At 42.1% G+C, this 27,188-nt stretch overlaps 1 protein-coding gene across 9 annotated transcripts in view; it reads left to right on the forward strand.

Annotated features, from left to right (window-relative positions):
• The window catches only part of GBF1 (golgi brefeldin A resistant guanine nucleotide exchange factor 1), a 118,399-nt gene that overhangs the window by 73,674 nt on the left and 17,537 nt on the right, over positions 1-27,188 (forward strand). For 6 of the 9 annotated variants that reach the window (XM_061162463.1, XM_061162466.1, XM_061162470.1 and 3 more), the window contains 10 exons: positions 13,711-13,842; positions 18,278-18,396; positions 18,935-19,043; positions 19,554-19,614; positions 20,798-20,852; positions 24,559-24,706; positions 25,025-25,248; positions 25,774-25,942; positions 26,373-26,584; positions 26,933-27,031. In XM_061162463.1, the coding sequence (XP_061018446.1) occupies positions 13,711-13,842; positions 18,278-18,396; positions 18,935-19,043; positions 19,554-19,614; positions 20,798-20,852; positions 24,559-24,706; positions 25,025-25,248; positions 25,774-25,942; positions 26,373-26,584; positions 26,933-27,031 (1,328 nt within the window). The remainder of the gene's footprint in view (positions 1-13,710; positions 13,843-18,277; positions 18,397-18,934; positions 19,044-19,553; positions 19,615-20,797; positions 20,853-24,558; positions 24,707-25,024; positions 25,249-25,773; positions 25,943-26,372; positions 26,585-26,932; positions 27,032-27,188) is intronic. The other 3 variants (XM_061162464.1, XM_061162467.1, XM_061162471.1) reach the window with 1 other exon arrangement.

Raw genomic sequence — 27,188 nt, forward strand, 5'->3', positions numbered from 1 at the left:
ATAAAAAGAGGTTGAGTTGGTCTTTTAGGGAGATACTAGCCTGAAAAATGAATGCTTCTCAAAGGGTTTTTCAAGGGCAAAGTGTTAAACATAATTTGCCTTTCTTAGTGTAAGGTGGTTTGTACTGTTATCTTCTACTATAGGCTCTAGGTAGACCCATAGATTCACCTTGTACCTGGATGTAGTAGTGATTACACTATCACTGTACTTTAAAAAAAAAAAGAAAAAACTTTTAAAATTTATTTTTGGCTGTGCTGGGTCTTCATTGCTAATTTCGGAGAGCAGGGCCTACTCTCTAGTTGTACTTGGGCTCCTCACCAGGATGGATTCTCTTGTTGCGGAGCACAGGCTCAGAAGTTGTGCACACACTTAGTTGCTCCATGGCATGTGGGATCCTTCCAGATCAGGGATGAAACCTGTGTCTCCTGGGTTGGCAGGTGGTTATTTTAGCACTAAGCCACCAGGGAAGCTTCATACTTCGTTTCTTAAAGGGTCATAATATCAGAGATAATCCACCTCCCCACCCCTGCTGCAGTCTGAAGGCACTTTGAGAAGCTAAGCATTTGTTTGAAAATAGGAAACAGATCTGAGAAACTACTGGATGATATCTAGAAAAAGAGGATCCACTCTTAGGAGCTTAGACAAACAAACCAGGCTTGCTTTTCCCCCAGGCTACCTTTGTAACAGACTGTCTGCATTCATGTTTATTTATTCCCAAACTGTACTTTGTATTTAAAATAAGCTTGGAGAGTCTAAAGGGAGCCTTAAAGAATTTCATTAAACTGTGTACTCCCACCCCCATCTTCCCCAGGAAAACCCTGTGGATGAAGAAACTATGGCCCAAAGAAGTGAAGTGTTTGCGCAAGGTCACATATAGTGACAGACCAAAATTGGGCATAGCATTTTTTTTTTTTTTCGTTTCTCTTGTTGTATGGGGCAGGGTTGCAAACGGTTATCAGGGTTTAAGCCTTAAGCCCAGACTAGGTAATTTTCTTAGAGCTGCTCTTTGGCAGTCTTTTCTCAAGTCAGATCGTGAAATCAAGCCTAAATCCCCACCTAACCTTTCAAGGCTGGAAATAAAGGTATGGCAGATATTTCAGAGGCTTCTGGCTCCACCAAAGTTTAGTTTGGCTTATCCTTTGGACCACTACTCCTGATGTCCCCTAGTGACCAAAAAAATACAGCTCTTTCCTACTGAACTTACAGTTTCTCAAAAATTCCATTTGTAGCTCATTCTCAATCTTACTTTGACTTTTACAAGAAATATTCCTAGGTATAGCTTAGTCAGGGAAGTAGAATATGAGGACCTGGACTTCTCTGGTGGACCAGTGATTAAGACTCTGTGGTTCCACTGCAGGGGACACCAGTTTAATCTCTGGTAGGGAAACTAAGATCCTGCATGGTACACCAAAAAAAAAAAATAGGAGGATCTAACACTTTCTCCTAAAATGGAATGTGCAGGCATAGACATAAAAGCCCAGAACCAGAGAGCTTTTTATGCTCAAATAATTCTGTCCTGTGTCTCTGGATACAGAAATGTCAAGTGGGGTAAACGAACTAGACTTCTGTTTTTATCATCCTCTGATTCATTAGTCTGTTATACGTGATCTATCTTGTGAATGATGATATTCGGTCTCCAGGAACATGAGCCAATACTTGCAGGATGAAGAGTTAGGATGGGAGCAGGCTGGTGACCCTCTAGAAAGCAAGAAGGGAGAAGTAGGCTCTGAGGGCAAAAGGGGTCGAGACAAGCATTTCTGAAGTCAAATGGTGTTGAAATAATATACTGCAGGAGTTTTTCCTTGTCAGCGTAATCCAATTGAGAATGCCCAACCGTCCCTGATAAGAGTCACTCAGGAGTAAAGAGCTTCGCTACCAGGGAAAGCAGCTTATGTGTGCATTTTGGCTCAGGAATGTGCCAGCCCAATGCTGGCCAAATGAGAAAAGGCTGCTGCAGGCTGGAGAACACATGCCTCCTGGGAGGATGGTGACTGCTCCCCTGTATGCTGAGAAGAGATTGTTCCCTTTTGTCTAAGGGCAGTGCATAGCACCACATGTTGAGGCCTTTGACATAGATTATCAGAATAGGTACCAGCTCTGATATGGGAAGATAAAACAGTGTCACTATTCATCTCCTTTTGGACAGGCCACTGCATCATCTGAGAAGACAGAAGACTTAGGGGTCATCTACAGATTCTCAACCTGACTTTAGGCCAAACTGAGACTTACCTGTTAATGCTATAATATAGGGAGGTGAGAGCCCTGTTCACTGATGTTGAGAGAGTAAGAGCAGAACACCATCAAGAAACCTCTGGAGATTCAGTTTGCTTTGTGTTGAAGTGGCCTACAGCTTCTCCAGAAATAGTTTAATAAGTCTTGTTTGATTATTCTTACTGGGCACTGACTGACTAGAAGTTGGACCTGGACTTGATTTGAGAAGCAGGTGGCCTAGTCCTTGAAGGATCCCAAGTGTTCTTTCTCCAAGGGGAGTTAAATTCCCCCTCTTCCTTGTTCATTTCAATTCAGTCGCTCAGTCATGTCCGTCTCTTTGCGACCCCATGGACTGCAGCATGCCAGGCCTCACTGTCCATCACCAACTCCCAGAGTTTACTCAAACTCATGCCTGTTGAGTCGATGATGCCATCCAACTATATCTCATCCTCTGTCATCCCCTTCTCCTCCCACCTTTGATCTTTCCCAGCATCAGGGTCTTTTCAAAAGAGTCAGTTCTTCGAATCAGGTGGTTAGAGTATTGGAGTTTCAGCTTCAGCATCAGTCCTTCCAGTGAATATTCAGGACTGACTTCCTTTAGGGTTGACTGGCTGATCTCCTTGCAGTCCAAGGGACTCTCAAGAGTCTTCTCCAACACCACAGTTCAAAAGCATCAATTCTTTGGTGCTCAGCTTTCTTTATAGTCCAACTCTCACATCCTTACATGACTACTGGAAAAACCATAGCTTTGACTAGACGGACATTTGTTGGCAAAGTAACTCTCTGCTTTTGAATATGCTGTTTAGGTTGGTCATAGCTTTTCTTCCAAGGAGCAAGCATCTTTTAATTGCATGGCTGCAGTCACCTCTTTCTTGTATCCATTCCTTTTTTATCTTCCCATCTTAGAACATGAATTAGTCACCTTCAGAACACCCCTCTACCTGATCTGCACTCTGTTTACTGAACTGTTTGTGCCTTGAGGTTGACAGCCTTCCAGGGTGGGAATTTTAGCTACTTGGCCAGGGGTGTCAGATGTCTCCTTGGTTGTGAAATTACTCAGCCTGCTTACTATGAGCAGCATCATAGCACTTTTTCCCTGAAGGACTCAGGCAGCTCTTCCTACTCTTCCAAAGAAGATCTAGACAATTGAATCTCAATTCCTGGGCAGAATGAACCAGAAGATAGACACCAGAAATTTTTCTTTTCTGGATTCATAGGAAGCAGTAGAGCATCCTATGAATCAGCAGTTCAAACTAGAGGTCAAAACTCCAGTTCTGCCTAGACCAGATTTTCTTGGGCAAGTGATTTCAATGTACCATCATTCTCTTTTTTTGGAAGGGTAGGGGAATGAGGGTGATAGTGAAGGTCCCTGGTGGGTTCTTTTAAAAGTCCAACCCTTTTAGTTTTCCGTCACTGAATTTCCATAAAGCATTGACTCACAGAACGGAAGTGCTGGAATGGATGTATCGTAGCAATCAGATTGCAACTATCTAATTTGACAGATGAGCTTAGGTATCAAATGCCTGGTTACTAGTAGGAGTGAGACTAATGATTCCTTGTCTGTTGACTGGATTGTATATTTTGTGAGGGTCACATCCAGAGAGTTTTTCGTGGGACATTGTCTAAGCCTCTGTAGGTGTCACTCCTGCCCCCTCAAAGTCTCTCAATGCCACATTGAGCTCTTTCCTCTTAAGAAGCATAAGGTTTGCAAGTCAGATCTAACAGTATATAAAAATGATTATATACTAAGACTGATGAGGTTAATCCTGGGAATACAAGGCTGACTCAGTATCTGAAAATCAATTTATCTACCATATTAACGATCTAGAGAAAAAAAAATCACTTGATCATATCAATTGTTGAAGAAAAGGCATTTGACAATAAAACATCCGTTTTTGATCATGAACATCTATAAAAACTTATGGCTAACATCATACTTCACAATGAAACACTGAATGCATTTACTCTAAAATTGGGAACAAAACAGTATATCTACTTTTGTAGTACTGAAGTCCTAACCAATAGTGAGACAAGAAGAGGAAATAAAAGGCATGTAAATTGAAAAGAAAGAAACAGGGACCTCCCTGGTGGTCCAGTGGCTAAGACTCCATGCTCTCAGTGCAGGGGGCCTGGGTTTGATTCCTACTCAGAGAGCTAGGTCCCACGTGCCACAACTAACACCCAGCACAGCCAAATAAATAAATAAATATTTTAAAAAAGAAAGAACCAAAACTGTCACTATTTGCAGAAAACATAATTGTCTATGTAGAAAACCCCAAGGAAGCTACCCCTCCCCACAAGAAAAATCCTAGAATGAATAACTGAATTTAGTAAGGTCACAGGATGCAAGGTCAACAGAGAGAGATCAATCACATTTCTGTATTCTAACAATGGACATCTGGAAACTGAAAATTAAAGCACATACCATTTACAAATATGCCAAATAAAATTAAATACTTATGTATAAATCTAACAAAACATGTATAGAACCTGTATGCTGAAAATTACAGTACACTGATGAAAAATACTAAGAAGTAAATACACAGACATACCGTGTGCATGGATTAGTAGGCACAACATAATAAAGGGGTCATTTCATCTTCAAGTTGAACTATAGACTCAGTGCAATTCCTGTAAAACTTTCAAGATTCTTTTTGCAAAAATAGACAAGTTTACCATGTTAAAATGGAAAGATAGAAGAACTAGAATACTGGAAATACTGGAAACAGTACTGAAAAAAAAAAAAAGAAGTAAACTGGAAGAATCATACCACCTGATTTTAAGATTTAGAATATAGCTGTGGTAATCAAGAGAGTGTGATATTGTCAGAGAGTTTGACATACAGATGAATAGAACAGAACAGAGAACCCAGAATAGACTCACACAAATAAGGCTAACTGATTTTTTTTAAATTGTATTGAAATATAGTCAATTTATAATGTGTTAATTTCTGCTATACAGCTAATGATTCAGTTATACACACACACATATATATATATATTCTCTTCATATTATTTTCCATTATGGCTTATCACAGGATATTGAATATAATTCCCTGTGTTATACAGTAGGAGCTTGTTATTTATCCATCCTGTATATAATAGTTTGCATCTGCTAATCCCAAACTCTCAGTCCCTACCTCCCCCACCCACTCCCTGTTGGCAACCACAAGTCTGTTCTCTGTGTATCTGTAAGTCCAGTTTTGTTTCTTAGATCTGTTAATTCCATATGTAAGTGATATATTATGGTATCTGTCTTTTTCTTTTTGACTTATTTAGTATGATAATTTCTAGATCCATCCATCCATAATGCCTTATATATTTACACCACAACTTCTTTTTATTTTTAACTATTTATTTTGTATTGGAGTAGCGATGATTAACATGCTAGACAGCTTGTTAAAAAGCAGAGACATTACTTTGCCAACAAAGGTCCATCTAGTCAAAGCTGTGGTTTTTCCAGTAGTCATGTAGGGATGTGAGAGTTGGGCTATAAAGAAAGCTGGGCACTAAAGAGTTGATGCTTTTGAACTGTGGTGTTGGAGAAGACTCTTGAGAGTCCCTTGGACTGCAAGGAGATCCAGCTAGTCAATCCTAAAGGAAATCAACCCTGAATATTCGCTGGAAGGACTGATGCTGAAGCTGAAACTCCAATACTTTGGCCACCTGATGCAAAGAACTGACTCATTTGAAAAGACCCTGATGCTGGGAAAGATTGAAGGCGGGAGGAGAAAGGGACCACAGGGGATGAGATGGTTGGATGGCATCACCGACTCAATGGACTTGACTTTAAGTAAACTCTGGGAGTTGGTGATGGACAGTGAGGCCTGGCATGCTGCAGTCCATGGGGTTGCAAAGAGTTGGACACAACTCAGTGACTGAATTGAACTGAACTGATAGATGATTAACAATGTTGTGATAGTTTCAGGTGGACAGCAAAGCGACTCAGCCATACATATACATGTATACAATCTCTCCCAAACTCCCCTCCCATCCAAGCTGCCACATAACATTGAGCAGAGTTTGATGTGCTATACAGTAGGTCCTTGTTAGTTATCCATTTAAAATATAACAGTGTGTCCATGTCTATCCCAGACTCCCTAACTATCTCTGCCCCCCGTCCTTCTTCCCTGGCAACCATAAGTTCATTCTCTTAAGTCTCTTTCTGTTTTGTAAGTAAGTTCATTTGTGTCGTGTCATTTTAGAGTCCACATATAAGGGATGTTATACAATATTTTTTCTTCTCTGTCTGACTTACTTCACTTAGTATGACAATCTCTAGGTTCATCTATGTTGCTGCAGATGGCATTATTTCATTCTTTTTAATGGCTGAGTAATATTCCAGTGCATATATGTACCACATCTTCTTTATCCATTCCTCTGTGGATGGACATTTAGGTTGTGTCTTGTCTTGGCTTTTGTAAATAGTGCTTCTGTGAACATAGGGGTGCATGTATCTTTTTAAGTTATAGTTTTATCAAGGTATATGAGGAATGGGATTGCTGGATCATAGTCTACTCTACTTTTAGTTTTTTGAGGGACTTCCATACTGTTCTCCATAATGGCTGCACCAATTTACATTCCCACAAACAGTGTAGGAGGGTTCCCTTTTCTTCACAACCTCTCTAGTATTTATTATTTGTAGACTTTTAAAAGATGGCCATTCTGACTGGTATGAGGTGGTACCTCGTTGTATTTTTGATTCGCATTTCTGTAAGTAGCAGTGATGAACATCTTTTCATGCCTATTGGCCATCTGTATGTCTTTTTTTAAAGTATCTGTTTAGGTCTCCTACCCATTTTTCAATGGGATTCTTTGGTTTTTTGTTATTTAATTATAGGACTTGTTTGTATATTTTGGAAATTAAGTCCTTGTCAGGTGCATCATTTGTAAATATTCCTCCCAGTCTGTAGATTGTCTTTTCCTTCCGTATGGTTTCTTTTGCTGTGTGAAAGCTTGTATGTTTAATTAGGACCCATTTGTTTATTTTTTCTTTTGTTTCTATTGCTTTGGGAGATGGATCTAGGAAAATATTGGTATGATTTTTGTCAGAGAATGTTTTGCCTGTGTTATCTTCTAGGAGGTTTATAGTGTTTTGAGTCTTTTTTGTTGTTGTTTTGTTTTAAGTCTTTAAGCTATTTTTTAGTTTATTTTTGTGTATGGTATGAGGCTGTGTTCTAGCTTCATTGATTTACATGTGGCTATCCAACTTCTCCAACTGTTTGCTAAAGAAACTATTTTTTCCCCATTGTATATTCTTTTTCCTTGTCAAAGATTTACTGTCCATAGTGTATGAGTATATTTCTGGGCTTTCTATGCTGTTACATTGATTCATATATCTGTATTTCTGCCAATACCAAGCTATTTTGAGTACTGTTACCACTCTAGTATTCTGTGAAGTCTTGGAAGGTTATGTCTCCTGCTTTGTGCTTTTCCCCCAGGGCTTCTTTCACAATTCTGGATCTTTTATAATTCCATATAAATTTTAGTTCTGTGAAAAATATCATGGGTATTTTGATAGGTATTGCATCTAATCTGTAGATTGCTGAGGCCAGTTGAATTTTGACAAAGGTGCAAAGACAACTCAATGAAGAAAGGATTTTTTTTTTTTCAACAAATGCTGTTGGGACAACAGAACATCATATGCACAAAAAAAAGAACCACTTTCATCTGAAGCTCATCAGTCAGTTCAGTTGCTCAGTCATGTCTGACTCTTTGCGACCCCATGAACTGCAGCACGCCAGGCCTCCCTGTCCATCACTAACTCCTGCAGTTTGCCCAAACCCATGTCCATTGAGTCTGTGATACCATCCAACCATCTCATCCTCTGTCATCCCCTTCTCCTCCTGCCCTCAATCTTTCCCAGCATCAGGATCTTTTCAAATGAGTCAGCTCTTCGCATCAGGTGGCCAAAGTATTGGAGTTTCAGCTTCAGCATCAATCCTTCCAGTGCACACCCAGGACTGATCTTCTTTAGGATGGACTGGTTGGATCTCCTTGCAGTCCAAGGGACTCTCAAGAGTCTTCTCTGAAACCACAGGGCAAAAGCATCAATTCTTCAGTGCTCAACTTTCTTTATAGTCCAATTCTCACATCCATACATGACTACTGGAAAAACCATAGCCTTGACTAGATGGACCTTTGTTGACAAAGTAATGTCTCTGCTTTTTAATATGCTGTCTAGGTTGGTCATAACTTTCCTTCCAAGGAGTGAGTTTCTTAATTTCATGGCTGCAATCACCATCTGCAGTAATTTTGGAGCCCAGAAAACTAAAGTCAGCCACTGTTTCCCCATCTATTTGCCATGAAGTGATGGGACTGGATGCCATGATCTTTGTTTGCTGAATGTTGAGCTTTAAGCCAACTTTTTCACTCTCCTCTTTCACGACTAAGCGACTTTACTTTCACTTTTCACTTTCATGCTTTGGAGAAGGAAATGGCAACCCACTCCAGTGTTCTTGCCTGGAGAATCCCAGGGACAGAGGAGCCTGGTGGGCTGCCATCTGTGGAGTCACACAGAGTCGGACACGACTGAAGCGACTTAGCAGCAGCAGCAGCTTTCACTTTCCTCAAGAGGCTCTTTCGTTCTTCTTCACTTTCTGCCATAAGGGTGGTGTCATCTGCATATCTGAAGTTATTGATATTTCTCCCAGCAATCTTGATTCCAGCTTGTGCTTCATCCAGCCCAGCGTTTCTTATGATGTACTCTGCATATAAGTTAAATAAGCAGGGTGACAATATACAGCCTTGACGTATTCCTTTTCGTATTTGGAACCAGTCTGTTGTTCCATGTCCAGTTCTAACTGTTGCTTCCTGACCTGCATACAGATTTCTCAAGAGGCAGGTCAGGTGGTCTGGTATTCCCATCTCTTTCAGAATTTTCCACCATTTATTGTGATCCACACAGTCGAAGGCTTTGACATAGTCAATAAAGCAGAAATAGATGTTTTTCTGGAACTCTCCTGCTTTTTCAGTGATCCAGCGAATGTTGGCAATTTGATCTCTGGTTTCTCTGCCTTTTCTAAAACCAACTTGAACATCTGGCAGTTCGTGGTTCACGTATTGTTGAAGCCTGGCCTAGAGAATTTTGAGCATTACTTTACTAGCGTGTGAGATGAGTGCAATTGTGGGGTAATTTGAGCATTCTTTGGCATTGCCTTTCTTTGGGATTGGAATGAAAACTGACCTTTTCCAGTCCCGTGGCCACTGCTGAGTTTTCCAAATTTGCTGGCATATTGAGTACAACACTTTCACAGCATCATCTTTTAGGATTTGAAATAGCTCAACTGGTATTCTGTCACCTCCACTAGCTTTGTTCATAGTCATGCTTCCTAAGGCCCACTTGACTTCACATTCCAGGATGTCTGGCTCTAGGTGAGTGATCACACCATCATGATTATCTGGGTCGTGAAGATGTTTTTTGTACAGTTCTTCTGTGTATTCTTGCCACCTCTTCTTAATAGCTTCTGCTTCTGTTAGGTCCATACCATTTTTGTCCTTTATTGAGCCCATCTTTGCATGAAATGTTCCCTTGGTATCTCTAATTTTCTTGAAGAGATCTCTTGTCTTTCCCATTCTGTTGTTTTCCTCTATTTCTTAGCACTGATCACTGAGGAAGGCTTTCTTATCTCTCCTTGCTATTCTTTGGAACTCTGCTTTCAAATGGGTATATCTTTCCTTTTCTCCTTTGTTTTTCACTTCTCTTCTTTTCACAGCTGTTTGTAAGGCCTCCTCAGACAGCCATTTTGCTTTTTTGAATTTCTTTTTCTTGGGGATGGTCTTTCTCCCTGTCTCCTGTACAGTGTCACGAACGTCCATCCATAATTCATCAGGCACTCTGTCTATCAGATCTAGTCCCTTAAATATATTTCTCACTTCCACTGTATAATCGTTAGGGATTTGATTTAAATCATACCTGAATGGCCTAGTGGTTTTCCCTACTTTCTTCAATTTAAGTCTGAATTTGAATCCAGAGTAGGCACTTGTTTAAGTCTCTAAACTCAACAGTAAGAAAACAGCTCCATCAAAAAATGGGCAAAAACTTGGACAGACAGATCACCAAATGGTGTTTGATGTCACTGGCCATTAGGGCAAGGCAAATGTAACCCACATTGAGATACCACTGCTTACTTGCTAGAATGACTTAATAAAAGTACTGAAAATACCAAGCACTAGAGAGGCTGTGGAGAAATCACAATCCTCATTGCTAGTGGGAATGCAAAATGGTACAGGACTCTGGAAAAACAGTTTGGCAGTTTCTTATAAAACCAAACATACACTTATTCTCTCACCCAGAAATCCTACTCCTGGATATTTATCCCAGACAGATGAAAACCAATGTTCTTTGCACAAAAACCTGTACCCAAATGTTTATAGCAGCTCTATGCATAATTGTCCCAAAATGGAGAAGCCCAATGTCATTCAGCTAGTGAATGGATAAGCAAATTGTGATAGAAACATGCAATGGAATACCACTTGGCAGTAAAAAGGGAACAGACTATTGAGTTAGGCAGCAGTTTTAGACAAATCAACCTGAAAAGGTTACATACTCTAGGATTCCATTTATATGACCTCTTTGGTAAAAGTGTGGTGAGAGAATAGATCAGTGGTTCACGGGAGTTGGGGTAGGGGGAGGGTGTGATCACACAGGAATAACAGAGGGAGTTTTCTGGGGGTGATGAGACTGTTCTGTATTCCAACTGACACAGTGCTTACAGGGATCTATGTGTATGTAAAAACTCATAGATCTGTATACTAAAAAAGTCAATTTTACAATATGATAATTAAAATTAAAAAACATTTTTTTAAGTACCGAAAGAATCTTAATATACAAATCTCAGCCTAGTTCACACCAAGAATGGCATCCACGTGATGCAGCCGAATATCAGGCCCTGCCTTCTAAGACTGAGGGCTGAAGACACTGAGATTAGGTTTAAGGGAATGGCCACCTATGAACGTGGACCTGAATTCAGAAAAGCCCTTTCCTCTGTGGAAAGGCTAGACTGGCATGGGGGAAGTCTATTTCTTCTCTCCCTGGGCTATTCTAACCAATATTAGAAAAAAATTGTTACTGGAACTTGTTCTTTCAAAACCTTCAGTTGAAGCAGCCATGCAGAGACAGATCACACTTCCATCAATTTCAAGCCTACTGAGAACAGGAGAGAAACTCCTCTTTGGTACATTAAGTCATTTGGCTTTGGGAGCCCACACCCTATGTGTGTGTTAAAATTTATAGGACTCAAAGAGTCAGTTTTAACGAATTAAAAAAATTAAAAAACAAACAAAAAGAAGCAGAATGTACTTGGCCCTGAAAGTGTCAAATGCTGGTTGTAAAATTGCACACATCTTCGACTACAAAGCAAATATAGATATAGCAACTGGGTGAATGTTCAGAAAAATCTGTTCCCTATCCTACGTCTCAAAAGATTTTTTTCCGTTTAACAGTTTCATATCTCAGATATTCCCAATTTTTTTTAATGACAAACCAAATTGTATGTAATAGAGTTGTGTTCCTAAAGCAGCAGGACTAGATGACTTTAATTTTCTCAGTCTGCTTTTTAAAGGTATTTTATATATTTCAGTTTTCCCAAATATTTCTATTCCTTACATCTCAACCCTTTACCATCTTACATACACACACACAAAGGTTTTTCTCTAGGCTTTTTCTGCAGATTGTACATCTCTTGGTGGGGGTAGCGGGGGGTGAGAAGCAGGTTTTTTACAGCTGATGTGATCACTATACAGACAAGCTTGGAAAATGCTACCCAATCTGCCAATTAATTAAAGCATTAATCTGAGGAGCAGCCGGGCCAGAGATTGTTTACCCAGAGAGGGGCGTGGTAGGAATTGAGTGGGAAGCTCCCTGTATTTGCATGAAAATGGAGGTGCTTAGGAAACCCAGCTTCCTTTTGTCTCTAAAGGTGGGGCAGCCCTTATCCAGTCCTTAAGTCTTTCTAGCCTGTTTAGGAATCCTTTTAGGAAGCTAGTGTCTGACATATGATAGCACCGTAGAAAGACAAAAATTAAACCCCAGGCATAGTAGGGGTTTATATACTGAGCAAGTCCAGTATAGAGTAGCTTCTTAGACCTGGAATGAAGCCTAAATTCAAGAGTTTGTGCTGATAATTAAATAGAATAGATGTAATGTTTTTGTAGGTTTTAGAACCATATGTATGGGTTCAAATTCCAGCTCTGCTTCTTACTATCTGTGTGATTTGAGGTCAGTCTTGTCTGGTCTGAGCCTTATTTTTTTCATCTGTAAAATAAAGATCATGAATCACCTCATCATCTCAAGGTAGTTAGCCCTCTGCTTACTGTAGACTGAAAGAAGGCTGGAGAGTGATTAGGACCTTTTGGTCCAGTTCAGTAACTCAGTGGTGTCTGACTCTTTGTGACCCCGTGGACTGCCGCACTCCAGACTTCCTTGTCCATTACCAACTCCCGGAACTTGCTCAAACTCATATCCATCAAATTGGTGATGCCATCCAACCATCTCATCCTCTCTTGTCCCCTTCTCCTCCTGCCTTCAGTCTTTTCCAGCATCAGGGTCTTTTCCAATGAGTCAATTCTTCGTATCAGGCGGCCAAAGTATTGAAGTTTCAGCCTCAGCATCACTCCTTCCAATGAATATTCAAGACTGATTTCCTTTAAGATTGACTGGTTTGATCTCCTTGCAGTCTAAGGGACTCTCAAGAGTCTTCTCCAACACTACAGTTCAAAAGCATCAATTTTTTAGTGCTCAGCTTTCTTTATGGTCCAACTCTAATATCTGTACATGACTACTGGAAAAACCATAGCTTAGTCTAGACAGACCTTTGTCGGCAAAGTAATGTCCTGCTTTTTAATATGCTGTCTAGGTTGGCCTTAGATATAAACTGCCTCCAACACAGCCTTTTGTTCTTTTTAAAATTATTTTTCAGCAAGGGACTATAAACCACAAGTTTCCCCCTCAACTTCCTGGGATATGCTGCATTCTTTATCTCTGAGAGAAGTGACCTTGATTATAACTACAAAAGACCTGAAGACAGCAGCTCATCCTGAGATCTCTTTGGCCATGTTGGCTGTACTTAAGATGAGGTTTACTTATGTATCCCTAGGGAGGGTGGTGAAATGGACATGGAAAATTGACCCAGCTGTATTGATGATATTAAAGAATTACTGTTAATTTTTAAACTATGGTTTAAAATATGTGTGTGTGTATGTGTATATTAAAAACATAAAATTTACTGTCTTAACCATTTTATTGTTAATTTTTAAACATGGTAATGATACTGTGGGGGTTTGGGGTTTTTTTTAAGCTTTTTAATCTTTTAGAGCTACAAACTAAAAATTTTACAGATAAAACAACATAGCATCTGGAGTTTGATTCAAGATAATCCAGAAGGAGGATGATGGTCCCAGCAACTAAGAACTTTGCCTCACAGCACAGACAAAATGGCCTTTTTCTACATTTAGTTTCTTGCAAGATGGCACATCTTCATGCTCATTTCTTTTCTTACAGAACTCTCAGAAATTGAGCCCAATGTGTTCCTTCGTCCATTTCTGGAAGTAATTCGCTCTGAAGATACCACTGGCCCTATAACTGGACTTGCACTCACCTCTGTCAACAAGTTCCTATCCTATGCGCTCATAGGTAAGCACTCGGGCTTTTTTGAGTGACCACACTCTTTCAGTTCTTTGCCTTTCCCAGGGTGGTCAGGCTTTAGGCAATGAGCTGGTGATGCTGGAAAGTTTTCCCCAGCCATCTGTTTCCTTGTAGGAAAGAAATAGGATTGTTTTTTAGTTACTCATCACACTAATTGATTGAGGTTGTACAGAGTGGGGAGTGAGAGGAGGTTTCCTTGGGACTACTGATTTCTTTGTGCTTTGAAGGCAGTTAAGGATATGATGCCCTTGGAGGTTTGATTTTAGTTTATTTTTCAAATATAATGTATGATTATTTTAAGAAGGTAAATAATAAAGAGGTGACTACAAGAAAAGTTAATGGTCTCTGTCAATGTTCCTCATCCTTCTTTAGGTAAAGGATGTTAACAGGAAGGTTTGAATCTTTCTATACCTTTCCATACATGTATATAAATATATATAAAGTTCTACTTCTTTTTAAAAAGAAATTAAAAAAGAATTATGTGCTAAATTTTTTTCTCATTTAATAGTATACATAATAACAGTGTACATAATATAATTATCTATCTGATGTATTCTTTTCCCTCTGATTTTATTGATATAATTGACATATAACATTGTATTAGTTTAAGATGGACAGTATAATGATTTGATATATGCATATGTTGCAAAATGATTACCATACTTTGTTAAGTCCATCACCTCACATAGCAACATTTTTTTGTGTGTGATGAGAACTTTTAAGATCTGTTGTCTCAGCAGCTTTCAAACATACAATACAGCATTGTTAACTACAGTCATCATGCTGTACACTACATCCCCAGAACTTATTAATCTTATAACTGGAAGTTTGTACGTTCTTTTTTTATTGTAATAAAATATACATAATATAAAATTTGCCATTTTAAAGTATATAATTCGGTGGCATTAACTACATTCACAGTGTTGTACAGCCATCCCCACCATCTGTTTCTCAAACTTTTTCATCATACCAGACAAGAAATTTTAACCATTAAGCAATAATACACCATTTCCCCTGCCCCTTAGTCCCTGGTAAGATTTTTTTCTTTTTGGTAGCTGTATAATTTCTATAGTATAGATATAACACAGTTCACTCAATCATTCTTTTATTGGACAATATTTTAATATTTAGGTTGTTTCTGGTTTTTTTTTTTTTAGAAAAGATTTATTTATTTTTGGCTGTGCTGGGTCTTCCTTGCTGCACATGGGCTTTCTCTAGTTGTGGTGAGCCCAGGCTACTCTCCGTTGTGGTGCACCAGCTTCTCATTGTGATGGCTTCTCTTGTTGGGGAGCAGAAGCTCTAGACACATGGGCACGCTGGCTCAGTAGTTGTGGCACACAGGCTTAGTTGCTTAGGGGCATGTGGAATCTTTCCAGACCAGGGATCAAATTCATTTCCCCTGCATTGACAGGCAATTCTTAACCACTCGCCCACCAGAGAAGCTCAAATTGTTTCTTATTTTGAGCCATTATCAATAATGCTGAAATAAGCTTCCTTGTTTACATAGCTTTATTATAAAATTTCCTTTTGTATGACAGATTCCTGTACTTGAAATTTGAATGTCTTCTCCTTTATTGAATTGTCTTTGTTTTTCTTATCAGTTTGTAGGAGTTCTTTGTATAGTGAGGGTATTAACTGATTGTCTATCATAATGTTACAAATTTCTTTCAATCTAGTCCAAATATTTTATCCAGTCTATTGTTTATCTCTGAATTTGTTTATGGTGTATTTTTTTATTTCTTTTTAGTTGACTTTGTCACTCAAAATCCTGAATTCTTTTTCTCATATTGTCTGCCCATGTGTAGTGGTGAGGAACATAGAACACAGGCAGCTGTCCTTGTTTCTAAGTAGGGAGACAGGAAAAGTGGAAGCTCAGGTAGCTAGCAAGAAAGGAAAATGACCTTCAGTTCAAGGCAAGAAAACCTTTTATCTTTTCTAGAAAATTGGATTTGTTTAGTTGAAGCATTCAGGATTGGGAGCAAATATGCTGGTGCCAGCTAGGTTCTGAATAGGGGCATCAGCTTCTCCAGGCACCCTGGTCCTAGCTTCATACTTATCCTAAGCAAAAAGCAGGCCTAGCTACCTAGAGCCTTGCCCTGAGCACCACCTGCAGGTCATCTCTCTTCATGGCCTCCAGGAGCTGCCCTCTGCCTTTTCCCTCTGCTCTTTTGTCAGCGTTACTCTCTCGCCTTTCTTGGCTTGGCAGACAAGCTGGTCATTGGAGACCTCAGGCCAGCTGGTCACTGGAGTTTCCTGTGGTGGGAAAAGAGAATGCTGGAGGTGGTGATTGCAGTGGGCATGAGAAAAGGAACAGGAAGCAGTGTCTGAAAGCCAGAAGGCAAAGGAGATGAGACTGGCAGATTTCCCTGCGGTCTTCTCCAGGGTGGCCAGGAAAGGAGGGGGTTCTAGAGAAGGGGTCCTGGGGAAGATAAGGTCTGTTAAGTGAGCCAGTCTTTTGTTTAGGTTGCTCTTCTTGAAGGAACTGCCCTCCATCTCTCAATCCTGTGATGAAGGCTTCTAGGATTATTTTAGATCCTACTGCAAAGACTAGCCTTTTATTTGGTCCCACATAGCTGCCAGAACAGGATTTGTGCTTCTGATTGCCTGACTTGTGAGGCTCTGCCTGTGGTTCATAGGACCCGTCACTTGTACTTGTCTTTTTATTTATTTTTTTAAATTTTTAAATTTTTTTTGTTCTAGCCTTTTTAGAAAATTAAGTTTGCTACTTCATTCAAGCTGAGAGGATAAGAGCTACAAAAAGATCAATAGAGCTTAAATCACTTTAACTAGGGAGGTTACCGAAAGAGGGGAAGAAATAAACCCCCAGAAGTTTGTGAGGTGAGAGCAAGGCTGCCATTCACTAGGAGCTCTGAAACACCCACACAGCAACACGAAGGCCCTGGATTTTCTGTGCAAGGAAAGGTCCTTTTGTGGACTCTGCCCAGCAGGGCTGTGCAAGAGGACTCAGGCAACTGCCTTGAAAGTATAGGATTTTCTGTATTGATTGGGAGAAACATGGAGGGTTGGGTAATAGAAGGAGCTGGGTCACTTCCTCTACTATACAGCATCATGAAATTGGCTTCCTTCTGCATGACCTCTAAAGTAGCCATTCATGATGCTGAGTAGAGGCATGAAGTAAATAGGACAATGAGAGTCTTTGACCAGGTATCAGAGACTAACCAGGACAGAAGAGAAAAATGAAAACCACTCACAATTGATGAAAGTGTTCTGGCTCATTGTTGCAAGAGAAATGTTCTTGTTTCTCAGCCATCCCCTGAGCTTCAAATTCAGGAACTCCATTATTTTCAGGTACAAGGAAAGAGAATAGTGAGAATTTCTTCTAATTCCTACACTTAAAAACTAGGAGGTTTTCTTACCTTACACCATGTCACCTCTAGAGCATTTTTATCTGTCACTCACAAAGTTTTTGTCATATTCCCACCTTTTTTTTTTTCCTACTTTTGCCCCCCAAGAACAATCCAGGCTGTTCTGGAGGACCCTTGTAAGCCTTGATGGAGGTCACTTCTTTGTCTACTCCTTATGGGTATTTAAATCATGAACGGGAGCAGTTTCCTCCTTGGCAACATTTGTGTTAGCTTCTACCCCAGTGCTGGTTGTCAGAGCTGGCATCTCCTCTCTTATTCACAATTTAAGGTCTTCCTCCCTCCTACTTCCCAGTTAGCTAGCCTCCAGTCCTCTTCAGTTTGTCCCCTATCACTCCTTAATCTTTAGTTAAGGATTCTTGTCCATGACATACTGTTTTTAATAGGCAGGAAGTGCTCTCTGGTTTGCTCTAATGGGCACCCAGATCTGCATATTGGCAGCAGTGACTGTCCATTTTTTACCTCTACTCCCCTACCTCAGTTGCACCTGAATACTGCATTCCAAAAGCAGTCAGATAGAGAGATGTGTTGAAAGAGAACATAAAAAGAGAAAGGCTATAACCTTGATATTCAAAGCTCTGGCCCTCCCAGGCACTTGCTCTGGGCCAAAACCTCAAATTTCCAGGTCCTTCCTCTGTCAAGTGAGTAGCATTATAGCAGTGATTCCCAAGTGTGGTCCCCTGACCAGCAGCATTAACTTTACCTGGAATCTTGTTAGAAATGCAGATTCTCAGGCCCCATACTAGACCTACTAAATAAAAAATTTGGGGTGTGGGCCAGCAATTTTTATTTTTTACAAGCCCTCCAGATGATTCTATATATGATTGAGAACCACTTTTACATAGTAGCATTTGTGCTGAGATGGGCACAACATATATCAGCCATTTATGGGCAAAAACTCTCAGGTAATTCAAGGAGCCATGGGTTAGAGAATTGAAGAGGAGAAAACTAAAGTCTTTCAAAATAGACCCTACACAGGACGTCTTGACTTTTTGTCTCTCCTCTTCATATCCTTTCTTTTTTTTTCTTTGCTGGAGCAGATCCCACCCATGAGGGCACAGCAGAGGGCATGGAGAACATGGCAGATGCTGTCACCCATGCCCGTTTTGTGGGCACAGATCCTGCCAGCGATGAGGTTGTCCTGATGAAAATCCTTCAGGTAAATGGAGGGGGACAGCAATTAGGCTAATGGCCAGGAGCTGGTGCCTCCGACTCTGCTTACTGGAGCCTGCCAGCAATGTGAAGCTGTGTTTTGACTCCATTGAGGCTTAGAGAGCTACTTTGTTTCCAAACAAGCTGCTCCATACCCAAAGTAAAAGCTTTTTCTAAGGAAAATAATAAAAAGCTTTAAATTTGATATTGATATCAAATAACCGGAACCCTGAATACACTTGGACCTCTAGCAGACCATATCTGTGCCATCCATCCGTTGGGTTTGTGGGCTAGGGCAGAAATGAGTGCTGCACTATGTCGGGGTCACATAACATAAAGACACAGCTCCTAAGATAAGCTCCTGGGAGACTTGACCACCAGCACCAAGCCGAAGCAAGGTCAGCTTTCTTGCTAACCTCTTTCTCACCCCTGAGTGCTTCCATAGGAGACTAGAGAAACAGGAGGCACTTTCTCCCCCTTCATGTACACCCTTCTTCACCCAGCCTGCCTTGTTTATCATAGTGTCTGCTTTTTCTTTCTGGTAGGTACTGCGGACTCTGTTGCTGACCCCAGTAGGTGCCCACCTAACCAATGAATCTGTGTGTGAGATTATGCAGTCTTGCTTCCGGATCTGCTTTGAAATGCGGCTCAGTGGTAGGTGCTTGAATACTGGGCCCTTCATCATTCCTAGGGGCAGTATCTGTGAGTATGAATATAGGATGCTGTCTCTGAACCCCAGAGAGATAGAAAACTCATGACTTCTCCATCACCTACCTTGTGGAGCCATAGGGATTTTGAAGTCTCTGTACTTGACAATTTGTTGTGTGGCTAGAAGAGACCTTAACTCTTTGTGCCAGGGCAGGAATTGGGCTAGATCGCAGACTTACTGAGCCCAGAACCAGATCTCCTTCCCTTGAGGTTTCTGGGATTGACACCAGCCTGCAACCCCTGAGAACATGTCCTTGTGCCTTTTTTTTTCCTGACTCAGTAGTGCCATCTAGTGGATAGGTGAAGTTATGGCTGCCAAGCTAAGCTGGAGCTGGTTTTAATAAGTTTGGTATAATCCTTAGTAAACAAGGTTTGGAGGGGAGTCTGCTCTGAGAAGCCTCCTGATAATAGCACAGCAAGTAATGACACCTGTGTTATTTGTTTTTGCCTGTGCAGAGTTATTGAGAAAATCCGCAGAGCACACTCTCGTAGACATGGTGCAGCTGCTCTTCACAAGGTAAACCTGCTGCTGTTTGCTTCAGCCCGGCTGCCCAGGCCTCTTGAGCCTGCCTGCTTCCACACAGCCACTTCAGGGACCTGGCCAACCCTACAGCCACATCAGAGGCTACTGAGATTGTGGATGGGAGTAGTTCTCTGGGCCCAGGGTTACCATGCAAGGGAGAAGGACGGGGGGAGCTGGCTTGGTCTCAGAGGGAATCAGAGGGTTATTTGATCTAGGCCGACAGAACTTCTTCCCAAACTTGTCAGCTTCTGTGCAGGTAGCAGCTGGGAAAGGAAACCCAGAGAGGAAGCTAAACTCAAGGGAGCCTGGGGCAGGTTGCTGAGCTCCCAGAACTCAGTCCAGTTTCTGTGAGGAAGGACCAAGGCTAGGGTAACCAACAATCCTGGTTTGTCTGACTGGCCCCATTTGAACACTGGAAGTCCTGCATCCCTGCAATCCAAAATCGTTGGTTACCCTCATCGAGGCCCTCAACTTAGTCCTGAGGCGAGCGCGTTACAGCTTCCCCTAAGGGATATTGATGATGGAGGAGGTTATGCTTGTAGGGGAGTAAGGGTTATATGGGAAATCAGTGTACTGTGAAACTAAGATTGCTTTTTTAAATAGTCTGTTAAAACACACACACACACACTTCCCCCTGGGATTTATTTTTGCTCTCAAATCTATAAGTAATAATCCTTATTACCCACAGACTAGATTTGCCTCTGGACCCTGCTGCTAATTGTTTCCTACTACCCAGGTTCGAATTTACTGGTTTCAAAACTTCATCTGCCTTACACTTCTGACCCTATGCCCAGTCTCCTGGGGTTTTAATAGACTACTCTCTCCCCATATCATGACTTTCAGCAATATCTTCCAGGTGAATACAAGCAGGAAAGTATCAGTTTAAAGATGAAAAGAGCCTCTGCACTCCAGGGGTACTTAGTCACCTTTCCCTCATGACAACTACCTTCTTTTTTAGAATGTGTCTGTGTTCCACTTTCCTCAGTTTCTGTGGCCCTTCGATGAAGCTCTGAAAAGGGTGAAATTAGCCTGTTTCTTTTTCTAGCTTTTCCTAAGAGAGTCTGACTCTGGGCTGTCTGGGCTGTGGCTGGCATGAAGGGGAATATTTGTTATTATCCCTAATTACAGTCCAATTACTGTTATCCCCAATTACTGTTGGGATTTTCTTATCTTACAGGTTACCTCAGTTTAAAGAAGAACCCAAGAACTATATGGGGACCAACATGAAAAAGGTATGACCTGCTATCCTTCACCCAAACTTCAATCTCCCAGCTTCTGTGCTATCGGGATTTTCCTGGATACCCTTGCTTAGCAAAAGTATGCTTTTGCCTAGACAGGTTTGCTTGGAATCTAGAAATAGTTATCACTCCTCTACCAAGAAATTTTCCAGGTACCTCTTTCCCAAGTACCTCTCCTTCCCCAGCCTTTCCTTTCTAGCCTATCTTTGTTGACCCACCATGTAAGCTAGTGAGCCACTCCTTCATGGAAACTGGGTGAGGCCCATCAAGCTGGGCAAGAAATGTATGCTGATAAAGGTGAAAGTCTAGCCACCCTCTCAGGGCCCAGTCTTGTCAGCTGGTAGGAAGCCTAGAGAGGCTATACCTAAAATCCCCTGATACTGGATTAGACTGGGCTCATGCTTGGGCTAGCCTCTGACAAGATAAATCAAGTCTGACTCCAGATCAGAAGGTTCTCAAACTGCTAGGAGAAGAATGGTGTTCAGAAGAATGGCCTCTTTCTATCTTAAACTGAAGCCCTGGACTTCACAGGTCTCTGATGAGGATTCTCCTTGCAGTCCTAAGAGGTTCTGCCCTTGAAGATGACCCTTGGCTGTTTGGTGCATGAACCTGACCTTCCCATTTCCCCTGCCATTCATCCCCATTCCTGCCCTGTATCCTGTTGGCTTGTGTCTGAGTTTATTTCATTCTGTTTAAATCGTTCGTTTGCCTGTCTTTCACAGATTTCTCCATGTCTCCTCAACAAACTGGAGCTAAGTAGTGGGGAGCAGACCAAAGCCCTGAACCAGTTAGAGAGGGTACTCCTCTTTAAGAACCTCAAGGTCTCTCTCCCTCTCCCTCTCCTTACCCCCTTTTAATTTATTTATTTAAATGTTTATTTTTTATATGTAACATCTGGGTCCCATGTTCTCTGTGTAGAGCACAATATACCCCTCCCTAGTAATACAGCACGGCTTTGGAAGAGCTGCTTGTGTTTGTAACTTTGCAGTGTTGGGAATTTTCATGGGGCATCTGGCTGCCTGGAAGCAGAAGGAAGCCTTGAACTGGTAACACATTGTGTAGTGAGCCTAGATAGAGAGCCTGGGTCCTGCTGACATCTTGTGAGGAGGCTTAATATCTATCATTTCTAGGGGAACTATGAGGGACCGTCAAACAAGACCCTTCACTTTTCTACCCTCTCTCTGTCTCAGAGCTGGCATTAGAAAGCTTAAGCACAGTCCATGATTCTAGCTGGATAATTGAACTTGGTTTTGAGGGAAAGGGTAGTCTGTCTGGTTGAGGTCTTTTTTTTCTTGGTTACCATTAAAGGAGTCCTTCTAAGATTTAGGACTCTAGATGGATGAAAAGGAACCAGGTCCCAGGTTAGCCCAGGACACTGGAAATACTTTGTGATCTGCCAGGGGCCCTTTGTCCTTGAGAAGTAGGGGAACTTAGAAGAGGTGCAAGCTAAAGATTACTCTAATCCCCATATCCCTGCTTTAGGAAGGAGAAGGAGAAAAGGCAGTGTGGGCTATCTAAGCTATCACAAGAGTGTGCATGCTAGAGGTGTAGTTGTGGACATTCAGGTCATTGAAGATGAAAAGAACTGTGTGTGTGTGCACTTGACAGTCCACAGGCCTGTGTTCTCTCTGCATGCCATGTCTCAAAGTTTCATTTGTGTGCTTGCTTAGTCTCAAGTTGCAGCTCTCTTTAGTGGCTGCCCTGCGTTTTGCCATGTTTAATAAGCTGCCCTTTTTTTTTTTTTTTTAATAAAGCTTATATTGTCCGTTGGAAGTAGAATTATACGGAAAAGGTGATGAAGAGTTTCACCCCACCTTAGAACAGGGAGCACAGCTATACTTTTAAAGGACTGAGACACTTGTAAGAACTGGCAACCTTTCAACTCTTACTCCAGCCAAGAGGCAGAGAACAGCCATTGAAATAATCAGGTTAAAGCTGCATTTGCAGAGGATGGAGAAGGGATATGATCCTAGTGTGGGAAGGAATCTCAGTGACTGGCTTCTCAGTGAAAGTGGGACTACCTGGAATTCCTGAAATTGGGGAGCCACCTGGAGAGAAAAGATATCTCACACAAGTCAAGCCAGATGTGAGTGTTTTTTGGAGCTCAGTGACAGTTTCCAGTTTAAGCCAGGAGGTTCCTGTTTTCCCTCATTGATCTCTCGGACTTCTGGCCTATCTGCATGTTTGACTGACTCTTACCTCCAGAACTTTCTTTTGCCATGAACTTAACGCAAATGAGCTTCAGTGGTTCCCAGAGGGCGCATCCTGGTTCCTGCTTACCACTGGAATCCCAGTACTCAGAGCACTTGAAGCTCTATTCTAGGCATATGACTGCTGGCATTTTGGAGATGCAGGGACAAAAAGTGTAAATCCAATGCTAGACTGTTGCTATGTTACTAAGAGCTGGAGGTGGGGCTCATCTGTTGGGGTTCTCTCCTTTATGGATGGAGATATGGGTAGGGAAGAAAAAATTATGTGGTTTCTAAGCAAAGCATCAAAGGTTAGCCAGATTCTGGAGGGCTTGGGGGAAGAAGGGGGGCCTATCCCTCAGATAGCAGAAGGAATTGAATAGGCCAAGGATAACATGGGTATATTCAGCCTTTAGAAAGAGGCAGAGAGAAAAATTGTTTCTACTCTCTTTAGAGTCATGCTAATAGTTCCTAGAAGAGAATTTCTATTGCCCATCCCAGGAATGGTCCATCAGTCTAGGAATAGTTTGATATAACTGAAGGGGGATTGGATTAAACCATAACTGAGAAGGCATCAGGATAAAGAAAATGAAATGGGCCTAAACAAAGTAGCTGTGAACTTAGAGTGGAAAAAAATACATGAAGATTTATAACCTAAAGTAGTCAACAGATGATAAAGGTTTTCTTTTGTGACTGAAAGGAAGCTACAAGAGGGATAGAAATACAGCAAGAGGGAGGGAAATGGAATAGAGCAAGAGTCTAAGAAATCAGTAGTCTTAGCATCTGAAAGCATAAAGTTGCTTCTAGAAAGACCAGCAGTGAGAACGACAGGAGAGCTCATTTATATACTGAAATTGGGAGTACCAGAGCAGCAGCATGACATGACCTTTCATCCTTAACTCCACAAGTCAGCTGGGATACCACTCCTTCCATAATTCCAAGGAATGAAGCTTTGACTCATTTGATGTAGACAATCAAGAGTGAGGGATGTGGTTAGGATCTAGGCCCAATTCATGAAGTAATAGGAAAGCTAAGCATTTGGCTGGGAAGAAGTAGGCTCTTATACCTGGGTAAAAACTTGGAGTCGAAGGCTTCTATGTAAGTAGTTGAGGAAAGCCCAGGGATCCAGGGCCTGTAGATCTGAAGCTTCTGGCAAAGGACCCCCTGCCCTTACCCTTTCTGCACAAGGGTTGGGTACCATCTACAGGGCTCAGGATGGCCACCTGGGATTCAAGGAAGCAGAGTGATGTGTGAGGATTGACCTTAACAATGACCAGCCTAAAAACAGAATGTCACTTTCCACCTGGAGGCTCCCAGGCTGACCTTTAAAGTGGCAAATGTAGAAGGCCAGCTAGAGGACTAGGACTGTGCTCTGATGGTCTCGATTGTTACTTTGATACAGATGTGATGTATAGGCTATTTTCTAGGGACCAGTAGGACTAAAGAAGGGAGATTTCTAGGGATAGAATCTTAATTTGAGTATCGGTGCTAATGAGGTATGATATTTCCAGCTGAAAATGAGAGCAGGAGGCATGAGTGATTCATCTAAGTGGAAGAAACAGAAGAGATCTCCCCGGGCCCCACGTCATATGACCAAAGTCTTACCAGGTTCAGAGCAGCCCACCTCCAGTGGAACCACCTTATCCTCTAACATCAGTGGTGAGTAACTTAAGCTGCTTTTTCTGATTAGAAAGAAGAAAAGCTTCTGCCTTTCTCAGGAATTGTGTCAGTGAAGACCAACTAACTGAGGCACTTTGGTCCTTCAGCAGAGAGCAAAAAGGAAAAACTCCAGGTCAGGTCAAACTGTGACCATTTAGCAATTCTGCAGTGACTTAAGGTTGTTCTCCTTCTAGTGGAACTCTTACTACTTTAGAGATCAGCATATGCAGTCTAGGGAAAAACAAGCAAAGGGTGCCATGGAGGGTAAGTGTTTCCCAGAGTCTCTTTTCTTTAAGCTTTACTTACTTTATTTGGCAGGTGGCATGCCCTTCATTGACGTACCCACTCCCATCTCCTCTGCAAGTTCAGAAACTGCCTCAGCAGTGGTCAGCCCCTCTACTGACAGTGGTCTGGAGTTCTCCTCCCAGACCACTTCCAAAGAGGACCTCACTGACCTGGAGCAGCCTGGATCTCCAGGGTACAGCACAGTTGCAGAGCCTGGCAGCAGCGAGCTGGGGGTTCCTGAGCAACCTGAGCCACAGGTATGGCTTTGATTTCTAAAGATCCTTGTGCAGTCTTCTGCTGTGGGAATTGGCTTGATCCCTTGGCTCCTTTATCCAGGCCTTGGTTGAAAAGAAGGTGGGGCAGTGGGGGTTCTTCCCTGTTTCCTAGAATTAGCTGTGCTGCCTAGGAAAAACACAGCATGACTCAGTGTGGTGGGTAGCTCCCAGGATTTTCAAGTTGTGCATACAGGCAGTACTTGGCAAAGGTGAGGATGCTGGCCATGGCTTTTTCTGGATGTTAAAGATCTAAATCCCAAGCCCCTGGGGTCCTCTGTTGGTATGGGGTTCTAGTTACGATAGGTCAGTGTTTCCTCAGGTGATGTCTTCTGAGTCCTTCATCTTCATCTTCACCTAAACGATCTTGCAGTGATTCATAGCCCACTGAGCTGGCCCTGTACCCACAGTCCATTAGAGATACTTGAAGGACAGAGACTTAAGGGAAATAAGTTCCAAGTTGCTCTTGCCTCATCGTTTTTCCTATATCCTCCCCACGACTGGTCATAGCAGGAAGGGGCCCATGTGGAAAAGGCCCAGTCAACGTCTGTGGAATCCATCCCTGAAGTGTTAGAGGAATGCACATCCCCTGCTGACCACTCTGACTCTGCCTCTGTCCACGACATGGATTACGTCAACCCCCGGGGCGTACGTTTTACACAGTCCTCTCAGAAAGAAGGTGAGTACTCCCAGACAGGCTCTTGCCCTATCCGATCCACTAAGTTGTCTGACCCTAAACCATCCTAGATCCAGGGTGTCTTCTGGCAATGTTCTAGGCCATTGTCTAGTGAGGAAATGGAATCAAGCCAGAGGACTGTTGGATGGCGCTCTTCCCTAGCTTACACAGAGAGGGAGTTTGGTTAACAATAGGAAGTGAAAGGGAAGAATAGAAGCTTGAGACTTCTAACAGAAAGGTGGACTCATCAATTCTGATTCCCTTCAGTAAGTGAGACTAGTCTCCCTACTGCCCTAGAAAAAAACTTGTTTGTTTTTTATTTTTTGGAAGAGAATCACTTATCTGAAATTGCCTGGATAATACAGGGCAGGTTAGTCCTATGATTGAGCCAGTTGTTTCTTAGCAGTCCCACTTCTCTCCTGGCCTTTCCCAGGCACAGCTTTGGTCCCCTATGGTCTTCCCTGCATCCGTGAGCTCTTCCGCTTTCTCATCTCCCTCACCAACCCACATGACCGCCACAACTCAGAGGTTATGATCCACATGGGACTGCATCTGCTCACAGTGGCTCTTGAGTCTGCCCCCATAGCCCAGTGCCAAACCCTTTTGGGCCTCATCAAGGATGAGATGTGCCGCCACTTATTCCAGGTAAGCTTGGATTTCTAGAGGGGCACCAAGCCCCTGGGTTCTTTTCAGGGTCTGTTAAGGGCCAGGGACACAGGGAGGTTTGGCTGATTCGTATGAAGAGTATAGGACCCAGGAAAGAACCTACCTCCTCTACTGACCACTAGTCATAGTCAAGAGGCCTCCATTAATTCCCCGGGGATGCTGGCAACCAAGGGGAAACATAGGAATGGCTGGATACAGAGTTCCCTCAGAGCACAGATATAGAGTTCCCTTGGTGGCAACTTCCCACAGTTTGCTGTCCTGCTTTTCCCTTGGTTGAGCCAAAGTCAGGTTCAGAAACCTAATGGCCCATCCTACTGTGATCTCCAGCTACTCAGCGTAGAGCGACTGAACCTTTATGCTGCTTCCCTCCGGGTATGCTTCCTACTCTTTGAGAGCATGAGGGAGCATCTCAAGTTCCAATTAGAGGTGAGTTTCTTGAACTTGGAAAAGGAAGGGGGAAAAAAAATAGGAAGATATAACGGCACCTTCGTTTGGATCAGCTTTGTCATGCTGTAGGGGTGGGATTTAGTGGCATCTGAGGAGAGTGCTTTTAACCTCCATAGTTTGGTTCACTGGCTAACCT

This window comes from Dama dama, chromosome 15 (genome assembly GCF_033118175.1).
Source record: "Dama dama isolate Ldn47 chromosome 15, ASM3311817v1, whole genome shotgun sequence".
NCBI classification, from domain to species: domain Eukaryota; kingdom Metazoa; phylum Chordata; class Mammalia; order Artiodactyla; family Cervidae; genus Dama; species Dama dama.